The 12,015-nt window shown below is 38.3% G+C and overlaps 2 protein-coding genes across 2 annotated transcripts; both read left to right on the top strand.

Moving 5' to 3' along the window:
* Positions 1-1,063: 1,063 nt before the first annotated feature.
* LOC140761428 (uncharacterized) lies at positions 1,064-8,235 on the top strand. Its single transcript, XM_073098742.1, has 2 exons — positions 1,064-1,094; positions 6,981-8,235. The coding sequence occupies exons 1-2, from the start codon at positions 1,068-1,070 to the stop codon at positions 8,136-8,138; spliced, it is 1,185 nt and encodes a 394-aa protein (XP_072954843.1). The 5' UTR covers positions 1,064-1,067; the 3' UTR covers positions 8,139-8,235.
* Positions 8,236-9,961: 1,726 nt separating this feature from the next.
* Positions 9,962-11,516, top strand: LOC140761368 (uncharacterized). Its single transcript, XM_073098658.1, has 2 exons — positions 9,962-10,120; positions 10,300-11,516. Exons 1-2 carry the CDS (start codon positions 10,100-10,102, stop codon positions 11,431-11,433), a joined length of 1,155 nt encoding a protein of 384 aa, XP_072954759.1. The 5' UTR covers positions 9,962-10,099; the 3' UTR covers positions 11,434-11,516.
* Positions 11,517-12,015: the final 499 nt, after the last annotated feature.

The following is a 12,015-nucleotide window of genomic DNA, read 5'->3' as shown; positions in this document are numbered from 1 at the left end:
ATCTAACATACATATTCTTAAATTATATATATATATATATATATATATATATATATATATATATATATATATTAAGAGTTTAGCAATTAATAAGTCAATACTCGGTCATATTCTATAATAAATTTGTTCTTTTGAATAATTCGCTAAGCACGTGGTTTACGCCGGAAGCTAAATTAGTTTCTAAACCACACTTGGATTAGCTTAAGCTAAGGCCAGACTTGCTTCCGGAGATGTGGAAACGAATGTCTAACCTAAGCTTCGCACTAACTAATTTAGCTAATAATTGATCAGGAACACATCATATGCATGTCTCAGTCAAGCTGCTCGAATTGGATTAAATAGATTTTACAGACATCTAACTGGAAGGTCGTCTTGCTTGCTTGCAAAATTACGAAAGACGAGTAGTTCCACTACACTGCAGCAAAGTCAACCCACGTTGCCAATTATTCTAAGCTAATTAATCTACCGTGATCTATGTTACTGCAGCTTTTTGGAAAAGAACTATTATTTTGATTGTCTAATCTGATGTGTTAAAAAGAGACAATCACACTTAACTAACTATTTTTCATTTTCATATTAACCCCTTCATTTATTTTTCATGATATATTAATTCTCTTAATTATAAAATATCTTCAAACTATTATTTTATTTTATATTTATTAATTTGTTTATTAAAAAACAATATGTGAACATCACATAACAGTCATTTTACCTTTATATAAAAAAAAAAGTAAAGTCGAAAGTAAAATGATAACTTGACATTTTTCATTAATACTATCGGGAGATTAGAGGTTTTTTTTTATAGTTTAAAAAATAAATGTGCCAAAAAAAAAAAAAAAGAAGAAGAAGAGAAAAATAGGTAATAGTTGTTGAGATCTTAATATAATTATCTCTTGAATATAAAAAAAATTACGAAAAGGTAAGTCAATGCTCAGTCTTTTGCCTCTCCCTCAACGCGTAGACATTCTTGACGTCTTCCTGCTTCCATCTTCTCAGTGTTCTTCTATATATATACTCCTATTAATTACATTCCTGCCTACTACATCTCCCACACGCTCTTCTGCACAATGCCGACCGAAGAAAGAAATCTTCAGGTAAGCTTATCTTCTCTTAATTAGCTTGCAATAATGCATGGGTTTCATTCACTATTTTTGGAGTACACGATCGAGTTCGTTGCCTTTGTCTTGATTTAGTTTTTATAAAATGGACACTCCTCACCATTTTAGGAGGTTGCGGATTTTGTTTCGGATCTTGATGATGCAAAGAATTAGTCACGAAGAAGAAACAAAATCTTGAAACTCTATCATGTTTTCTAACTTCAAAATTCTACCTTGGTACCGCAAAAAGAAAATTTTAGAAATTTAGGGAACCTAAAAAAAAGTGATGGAATCCAATTACTAAGGAAAGCCAGAAGTCCAAAAGAAAAGCACAAAAAGATGTAAGTAATCTTTTATTTAGGAAAATTTAAATTTAACACACTGCCTTTTTAATGTATTTACGATTTACACTTTTTATTTTTATTATTTATAAATTGAGCTCCATATTTGATTACATATGTATAAAAAATATTATGCTATTAGATTTGTTAACTAAATATTATTAAAATCTTATACTCAATCTATGCTCAATTTAATTCAATCCAACGTATACTTAAACTCGTAGTACCTAACTCAAACTATACCTCAAATAAGAATACCAAATTCAAGCTACATGCCAACTCAAAATATTAAAGAAGCTCTAGGTTAGATCCTTGTCGGTGGTTGATCTTAGGCTACGCTCTTTCAAAGAGGTAAAATTTAGTGATTGATCCCTCCATTTTTTATTGCTTTTGTCTTGAAATTTTGTGAGTTTCTATAAATAAGAGGATTTATTTTCTTCCTTCTTGACCTCTATTACAATAAAATGGTGGAGATGAGAGCAATTCCATTTGGAGAAAGCATTATTTTATGAGGTTGATTCAATGAGATTTATGCTATTATAAGAAAGTAGCAATCTCATGGTGCACTGTATAGAGGGAAGAAGAGAAAAAAAAAAAAGAAAAAAAAAATTATTTATAGTTGACGAAATATTATGTTTTTATGTCATCTGTCCAAAATGATGTTAGTGTATATATCTAATGCAGGGTGTTTTCTCTATATATATTTGACAAAAAAATAACACTCAATTTATAAATAATTATAATAGAGGTCGTAATTGACATATATGTTAAACATAAGAGCCCAACTAAAGGACAATAAGATTAATTTGATCAGTTTTTATCTCTCAGCTGTCCTAACTAAACACCAATTTTTATTTCTTATTTTTATCTAATATATTATTATATTTAATATTTAATTTCCAACCAAACACTTAAAAAATTTAGATAAAGAGCGTGATTAGTCCATGGTCGCGAGAGAGCAGAGCGTACCGCCCTGCCATAGTCGCGAGGAACCTCATGGGGCATAGGAAGTTGAGAATGAACTCAGATCTTTTGGATCAGTTTCGGGTCAAATAGGAAGAACGTCAATCTATTTTTTCATATTCTAGATTCGTTCTTATCCAGCGACAAAACTGGCCTTCTTGAATTTTCTCATGATCAGCAGGTAGATCAAGTTGGAAACCGAGAAACAAATGCGGAACGAAGTCATGTAGTGACGAGCAAGTTGAGGACCCGAATCTTTGCGTCCTTCTTTGTTACAATTGGAGTTCTCATCGGATTGGCAGCAGCAGTAATGACAGTCGATATCCCTCAATTTTCAACAGTGCGAAGTCACGAGAAGCTGCTTTCTGTATTCTGCTTCATGTCCGTCTTTATGACTCTTATAGCTTCGGTGATCTTAATGTGGGTGGTCAACTGTTGTTGTAGAGTCAGCCGTCGTAGTCTAATAGCCTTCGTCTGCTTTATCGGCTTCTGGGAGATGAGCACATTCAGCGGCTTCTTGTTCCTCATAAAGGTCAATGCTCTGATAGCTATCATCCTTCCCGTTCAAATATTTTTGGTCATTGGCATGGTTGTCTTCCACGGAACACGAACAGACGAACATCAACATGATAACGTCAACTCCGCTGAAGAAACTTATGAGTCCGAGATAGATAGAATCTCCGAACTGTCTCTGCTCACCAAAGCGCTATCTTTCGGGTTGCAGTTTGCTTTGATCCTCGCCTACGTGAAGAATTCTTCCTTCCAAGAACGTACATCCCGAGCCGATCTGTCCGTGACCTACTTAGCATCCACGCTTGGTCTGTGCCCGACGATGATCTCTTGCATGCCCCTGAGATTTAGTTTCCTGCTAATCAGAACTCTTAAGTTTCTCAACTGTGCGACGCTGGTCCCCCTTGCGTGGATTGCCATGATCCTTGCTGCTGAATTCCTAGATGGGCTTGTAGTGCTTTCAACCACTCCGCTGTTAATTGCATGCGTCATATTCATATGGTTTGACGGACTAGATCAATTAGAGACAACGGCTCCTGATCCTGAGGGAACAACACCAGACGATTCCAGAAGTTTCATAAAGGAGTTCAAGGCAATCTGCGTCGGCGCAGTTGTTGTAGTGTATTATGCAATTCTGATAATTGCTTATGGTATGTATCTGGGGACAGAAAAATACCCCTGGCACCTGAAGGCCTTCGTGTACTTACTGCTCGTCGCCATTATATCCGGTCTTATCTTGACGCCGCAAGTATTCAAGCCTCGATCTTCAAGCTCCGACATCCCGCCGACAGTCGTGAAGATCTTGATTCTCGACACCGCACTAGTGGTTCCGATTATTCTCTGTCCTATGGCGTACTTCGCCAAAAAGCTTTACGGTACTAGCTAGTTTCGCTATTCCATTTAAAATAAAAAAAAATACCGCGCGTGCATTTGTTTAATTGTATCTCGACACAAGTCTTTACGTGTATTCGTTTTTCAAATTATTTAACCCTTTGTTCTTTCTTTATCCTTTTATCCCAAGTCTTGTTGTAGCATATTTGCTTCTTACTAAAATCTTTTTATTTAGTATCTCTATGAAATCCTGCATATTTGCTTCTTACTAAATTGTTTTGACTGTCAACTTTAGCTAACCTTCTATGAAAGTAAGCCATTATGCTTGCTTTGAGTTTAGAAACTTTAAGAAAACCGTTTAGTTATCAAATATTATATATATATATATATTTTTTTTTATATCTAATTAAATTTATTTTTTAAAAAATTAAGATTAAAAGATAATATTAACTAATCGAATTCTGGACTTAATCTCAAACTAAACAAAGCCTTAGGTGATAAGAAATTTTTTTTGAGAAATACTAATAAAGCGGATAAAACTATCTTCAATTGAATGTAGAGTAGGGAGATTGACCTTTTGAAATTCCGGTATGATTCCTTCCTCTTCCGCCTCATTGTCTATGCTACCTCTGTAGCTTCCATCTTCGCCATTTCGAATTAGGTTGTTGATTTTCTTTTTCATCTTCCCATATCCCTTTCGGATTAGAGTTTTGGTTTGAAGTGGTCTTTTAATCCAGCTCGGCTTTTGTGGGATACATCAATCTTTTTTATGAGATGCCCGTTGGATGATAATTCAATTAAATCAAATTAGAATTCACATGCTTACTACACAAAGAAGAAAGAGATCTTTTGAAAAGCTCCACTACCAGTACAACATAAAAAATATAAGCATAAGTCCATAGGACGAAAACTATTTAAATGAGGCAGCATCCAAAGCATAACTTCACTGGTCAAGTAATTGTAACTTTATAACGATCGTTATAAATCTTGAAGTAGAGTAGCTACTATAGCCTGCAAAGAACAAGAAAGAAATTAAAATAGTAAACCAAAATTGCCCAACAACCACCAAAAAAGCCACCACCAACTTGACCCTAGCAGGATCCAATATTGAGTAAGGTTGATGGTGAGGTTGATGCAGTGAGAGACGTGGTGAGATTGAAACGAGAAGGACAGTAAGTGCGATGACGACGACAGGGAGCATAGCATAAGTTGCTACTAATGAGCACGACTATTGGAACTAGAAGACGGTAGCTGTGAGGGGGCGGTGAAAGCCTACGAGGCGAAGCAGAGGCCAAGAAGGAGGAGGGCGAGGGACCTTCGGTCAAAGAGCCAACAAGTAAAGCAAGCTTGCTAGCTGTAGGGCGCGTGGCAACGACGAGAGATGAGAAGGGCAGAGAAGACGAAGACAGCTCCCGTAGGAGGAAGGAGCAACTAGATAACAACTATAAATAAGAAGCGAGAGGAGGCTGGAGAGAGGAAGGAGGAGGGAGGAGGCGAGGGACAACAAGAAGAGTATGTAGAAGATGGGAAAGAGAGAAGAGAGAAAACCTCTTAAGAGATAGGAGAGAGGGTAAGCAGTTTTAATCAGTTCTCTCCATAGAGATTATAATAATTAGGAGGAATATGTCAAAATAATTGAGCTTCATCTCGGCTCCATAAGGCTTAATCAAACACGGCTCAAAAAAGTTAAGTTGAATTTGATTTTAAAACTACACTTAAAATTAAATTCGAACCAAACTTGATCCGAACAGATTTGATAAGACTCAAATATATATATAGGTTGCTTGTAGTTTTCTAACGTAATTATTTTTATTACTTATATTTTATATTTTAATAATATTTATATTTTTATAGTTGAATTAGGTTTTATTTTAAGCTTGATTTAAGCTTAAATCAATTCAAGCTTGCTTAAACTCAAAATTGACTTAAATTGATAATGCTTAAAATTATTAATTGAGTAGCTTGGTTAAACTCGAACTCAGCTAGAATGCAAAATAAACACGAAATTACCTTGAATTAAAATTATTTTAATTCAAGCTTGATCAAAGTTTGAGTCGATCGAGCTCTAAGTGGTTTACACCCCTAGTGGCTTATTCGTGGTATCCATGACTCAAATGTTATCCAACTAATTTCTTGTTAATATTTATTACATGTGGACGATTATTTTCAAGCCACTTGGATATCCTTAATCTTGACATCTTACAATCAACATCAAGGGGAAAAAAAAACTTTAGATCTTGACTTGACTTGCTTCTGCGAACCATGCGAATGGTTAGAATTGGTCAAATCATGATCAATGTGTTTCTTGTCGATCATTTGATTGTCATTGGCTTACATGATTCATCAGCAACACTTGCATGTCCCGATCAAGAAACAAACTACAGCTATAATGGATTGATAAGCAAAAATCAACAATAACGTTGGTGGTCATGATTTGTAAAAATTAGTAATATATATATATATATATATTTTTTTTTTTTTTTGATTTTATTATTATTAACATCCTATCACATTTATATCTAGAATTCGACCATTGTAGTTATCTTTTAAAGCCTTAGAAACACTCGAAGTGAACTTTAATTCAGCAACAGTTGTTGAAATAAAAAATAAAGGTATTATATTTGTAAGTATAAATTAATATATTAAAACGCTCGATCTTAATGACCGATTCTGCTCATAGTTTTATTGTTTGCTCATAGATTTATCAGTTGGGTAATTTATATTAACAGTTAACACTATTATAGTACGATAAGAGTGATTTTGATACATTAAAAATAAAATACTCGAGTTGGACGGCAAATATTCAAAAAATTCAATCAATTTTCCTAATTGTTATTAGAAGACTTGTAGAGGTATCATTCACATATTCAACCCGTTTAGCGTTGACGTTTCCGTGTGATTTAGCTCCGCCGTCTCCTATTCTACATATACTCCTCGATCTTGTCTAATCCTCGCACACGCTCTTTCCTACAATGGCAACAGAAAGCAGGCTTGATATTCCTGAGGTGAACTTTATCGATCCTTTGTTATCTTACACTGGATGTCTTCCTTTATTTATACTCTCTGATTTTGGAGTATAAATGTCTTGATTTAATTTGCATGAACTGTCATAGGAAGCTGCAAAATTCGTTTCTTGTTTGAGCAAAACTTGGAAGATGTCATAATTACTTGTATGTTGTGCTTCCCTGATCCATTTAAACTAATTGAGGTTTTGCCTTTCTTGAATTAATGTATACAGCAAGGTGCAAATGGAGAACAATTGTGGGAGGCCAAGTTGGGGAAGCGAATCATGCAGTTCTTCGGTGTTATCTGCACCATTCCTATTTGCTTCGTCTTAACCTCACTGCCAGAATTTCATGAGATCAAACTGCATCATAAGATCCTCTGCCCAATCTGGGGGATATCCATTACGATGACCTTTCTGTTCGCGTTCCTCTTGATAGCTTTTCTCATGTGTCATGATCACTTCCACCATCGTCTCCTTACAAGCTTCATATTCCTCGCCGGCCTGGCTCTTGCAGCTTCATCCTGTATCCTTTTAGTCTTCGCAAAGGTGAACGCTATCATAGCTCTCTTAGTTCCACTTCAAAAACTCGTCCTCGTCGGCATGATTGCCTACAAGAGCACGAGCAATTTCGTCTACGACGAAGATTACGAGTTGGAGATGGAATGCGGCTTCGATCTCTCCAAGCTAACCAGTCAGCCAGCTTTCGCTGCGCAAATGTCTTTGATCTTCGCATACCAAAAGACCTCTTCTTCGTTCGGAGCGCGTTCATCTCGAGCGGATCTCGCCATAACTTACTTTGCATCAACGCTTTGCCTGTGCTCGTTGATGATCACTTGCATGCCACTGAGGTTTGGCGGCCTACCTGTAATGAAAACACACTTGCTTGCCACCGTTAAGGTTCTCAATTACGCGATGTTGGTAGCACTCGCATGGACCGCGACGACTCTGGCCGTCGAATTCCTCGACGGTGTGGTAGTTCTTTCCTTCACTCTGCTGCTAATTGCGCCTGCTTTCTTCGCATTCCGGGAGTTCCAGAACGGAGCTGGGGAAGTCCAAGAGCAAGGAGCAAACGTCCGTGTTTTGGATTTAATGAAGGAGTACAAGGACATTTGTATCGGATCAATGGTTGCAGGGTATTACGCCATATTGGTGGTGTGTGTATATTCAATGGACTCCGTGGGTGAAAGCCATAGCTGGCCCATTAAGTTCTTCGTTTTCCTTCTCCTCACAGCCATTATATGCGGCCTCGCCTTGACGCCGTTCACCTTGAGACCTCCACGTCCTGAATTCTTGCCGGCAGTTGCAAAGATCATGGTTTGTTTCGCTGGGCTGCTAATTCTGATTTTCTGGATTATGGTGGTGTACGCCTGCGTTAAGCAATATAATTAGAGGTTCTGCTTTCCTTAAACACAAATATATATTGTTTAGTAGCTTCATCCGATGATCTTAAATGAAAAGGTCTTTTATATATATATATATAAATTAATATTTATCGAGGAGTTATATATAAGGCTGGCAAAATAAACGAGCGATTTAGGCTTGGCTCAACTGAAGTTCGAGTTTGGCTCGACTCGGTTAGAACTAACCCGAGCCTAAGCCGGGTTTGACGACTCAAAATTATTTTTGAGCTGAACCTGAGCCTAAGTTGGAGCCAGCTCACTAGGCTTAGCTTGATTGGCTCGGTTCAAAGGCTAACTGAGAAGTAAAGTCTTTTTTTTTTTTATTCTCTCAACTTCCTTCATCTAACTTACCCTCCTCTTTTCCTCCTTTCTTCCATCAACTTACCCTCCTCCTCCCTCCTCTAACCCGGTTCCTCCTCCACCATGGCTCGCCTCTGCCTTCTCCTCCACCATGGCCCACCTATATCGACCGCCCCAATCTCTGTCTTGGGCACTAAGAGCGTTGGACATGGCTCACGAGGCTCTGTTTCCACCGCGGGATCCATCCCCCCCCCCCCCCCCCATTTTTCTTTAACTAGCGTCCTTCTCCACCGTGACCTGTCTCCTCCTCCTTCTCCACTATGGCCTGCCTCCTACTGCGTGTTGGCTCCTTCTCATCCTCCTCCTCAAAGCCGTCTTGTATCGTTCTCTTTCGCCAAGCTGTCGCCTCGTCCTTCTCAATCCGACTCAGTTCAACTCGATCTGGCTTGACTGGATAATAAGCTCATTTTAAGTTCGGACTCGGTCTGGCTGGGCTCGAGCTCGGCTCAAATTGAGCTAAGCCAAGCTCGAGCAAACTTATAAGACTCTGAAAGTAATTTTGAGTCGAGACACTTTAATTTTACCCTAACTACATAAGTGTAAATTATGTAGTTATCGGTCTTATCTCGGCACCGCAAGTATTCAATCGTCCGAGCTTGGACAACCACCGACGGTCGTGAAGATCCTAGTTTCTGTCACCGGACTGCTGGTTCCGATTATTCTGTCCAGTGGTGCATTCCGAGTTCATAATTCTCAGCCGTACTAGCTAGTTTCACTACTCTACTCAAACACACCCAAAAAAAAAAAAAAAAGGGAAAAAGAGAGGAAATGTCGCGTGTGCATTTGTTCTTATAATGACTACGTTTAGACCAAATCAATATATTTTTCTTTCCAGCCTGGCTTGAATAGGAATCGAGATTCACGAAATTGATAGCGTCCTTTTCTGATCCCAGCCAAACTTCTTGTTGGAATCACATATTACTTATCTAATATTTTTCTTAAAAAGCCGGATGTTCGATGTTTAAGTTCCTGTTAAATACCTATTTTACTTTGTATTTTTCTCCCTACCCTTGCCCTTGCCCTTGCCCTTGCCCTTGCCCTTGGAGAGAAGTAGAGAACCAACTACGTATTTTACTCGGCTTGATTGCATTTAATTTAACTGGGGTCCACGTAGACAAGTGTTTCTGTAGAAATTTGTTCAAATGGGGACCCTGATTATTCACCTCTTGGATGTTTAGGGACAAGTCAATAATCGGTCATATGCTACAACAAACTTGTTCCTTATTAAATGACCCGCTAAGTACGGGTCAAATCGAATTAGATTTTCCAAGCATCTATCTCTTGATCGCTCGCAGAATAATCAAAGACGACTTTCACTGCACTGTAACAAAGTCAAGCAGCCTTGCCAATTATTGTAAGCTAATTAATCTATAGTGAACTATGTTACTACAGTTTTCGTTTTTGAAATTACTATTGTTTTGATTGCGGATGCTAACCTGAGGTGTTTAAAAGAAAACGTTGCAAAGTTGTAGGACTTTGAAGTCCATCCCCACTCAATTTACCTCTCTCACAGAGCGTACACATTCTTGACGTTTTCCTATATATACTCCTATTAGTTCTTGCCTACATCTCCTACACGCTCTTCCGACAATGCCAGACGGAGATACTGAGGTAAACATATCTTCTCTTGGCTTACATTAATGCATGACTTTCATTCACTGTTATTGGAGTATAAGAATTCCTTCATTTCTAATGTTTTGATTTAATTTATATGTACGGACACTGTTCACAATTTTAGAAGATTGCAAATTAATTTTGTTTCTTGTTAATTTGTGCAAAATAATTTGAAGCAATCGAGGAAGCGAATCGTGCAGTTCTTCGTCTGCGTCGGTCTCATTGTTTTTGGCATGTTTTCAGCGGCAGTGCCAGTGTCTGATGAGATCAAACTTAACCACAACGTCGTCTGGCCAATCTGGGGTTTATTCACCGTGATAGCCGTTCTATCAGGATTTATCCTGCTACCGTTGGTCATATGTGATCCCTTAAACCATCGTCTTCTTACAAGCTTCATATTCCTCACCGGCCTAGCTCTCGCAGCTTCATATTGTAGCCTCTTATTACTCGTAAAAGTGCACGCTCTGATAGCTATCGTCGTCCCACTTCAAAAGCTCGTCATCGTCGGCGTGATTGCCTACAAGGGCACACGAACGCGCGAGGATCCCGGTATCGCCTACGACGAAGCTTATGAGTCGGAGATGGATCTTGGCTTCGATATCTCCAAGCTAAGCAATACGCCAGCTTTCTCCGTGCAAACGGCTCTAATCGTCGCATACATGGAGAAGACCTCTTCGTATATTAAGCCGCCATCTCAAGCCGACCTCGCCATAACTTACTGGGCATCAACGCTGTGCCTGTGCTCGATGATGGTGACCTGCATGCCGCTGAGGTTTAGCGCTAACTCCCAAGACAGTAAGGAGTACTTGCTCGCCACCGTTAAGTTTCTCAACTACGCGATGCTGGTCGCGCTGGCGTGGATCGCAACGACGCTCGCCGCCGAATTCTTGGAAGGGATGGTAGTTCTTTCCTTCACTCTGCTGCTAATTGCATCTGCTTCGTTTCTAGCATGGAAATTTCAGGACGGATCTCCGCTGCCCACTAATCCGGGAGGATCAAACTGGGCGCCGGATATAATAAAGGAGAACAAGAACATCTTCATCGGATCAATGGCAGCATCCTACTATATCATATTGGTGCTCGTGTATTTAAAATTTCTCGGGAAACAGATCGATAGCTTGTACATTAAGTTCTTCGTGTTCGTCGTCCTCACTGCCATTATGTCCGGCCTTGCCTTGACGCCGTTCACCTTTAAACCTCCAAGTCGTGAAAGCTCGTCGACAGTTGCAAAGATCATGGTTTATTTCGCCGGGCTGCTGGTTCTGATTGTTTGTTTTATGGTGGTTTACATCAACATTAAGCGAGATTAGAGTCAGTAGCTTCGTTCAGTTCTCCTATTTCCTGCCTGTGTCATAAGCTTCTTACATATTAAATATTGAAGGTTGGTGTTTAATTTCTCTATTAATTCACTCCTATCTTTCTTAATTTATCCACGCTTTCTTATTCAACAGTCCTTTCGAAATCATGTGTTGTGTTTTAAAGATTCCATCTAACTCGTAGAACGAACTTATTTGTTTGATCAACCACTAACTGGGCGTGAATTTCTTGTCAACAAATTATTTTTTTTAGTCGAATAAATCTTTCTAAGCCGACAAAGACCTTGACGATGTCTGTGAACCATGTGGAAGTGAAACTCTAAAAAAATCCGCAAGTCGATCTAAGCGTTTTATTAATTGTTTGATAATTCCTTGCAGCATATTTTTCTTGAAGGGTGTTTTTGCATTTTTACCCTTTTAAATTTCTTAGTGATGTTTTAATTTAACACCCTATTTAGATTCAATAATATTGTATAAATACGGGGTGCTAAATGCAAATTTCTTTGATTTCAGTGAAGTTTTCATTTTACACACTATATATGTGAATTTAGGATACAGTAATATATCACAAATGCA

The sequence above is a fragment of the Typha angustifolia genome, chromosome 6, assembly GCF_048772165.1.
Source record: "Typha angustifolia cultivar Huaian chromosome 6, ASM4877216v1, whole genome shotgun sequence".
Classification (NCBI taxonomy): Eukaryota; Viridiplantae; Streptophyta; class Magnoliopsida; order Poales; family Typhaceae; genus Typha; species Typha angustifolia.
The sequence above is the reverse complement of the archived record's forward strand: the minus strand, read 5'-3'. Positions and strand labels throughout refer to the sequence as shown.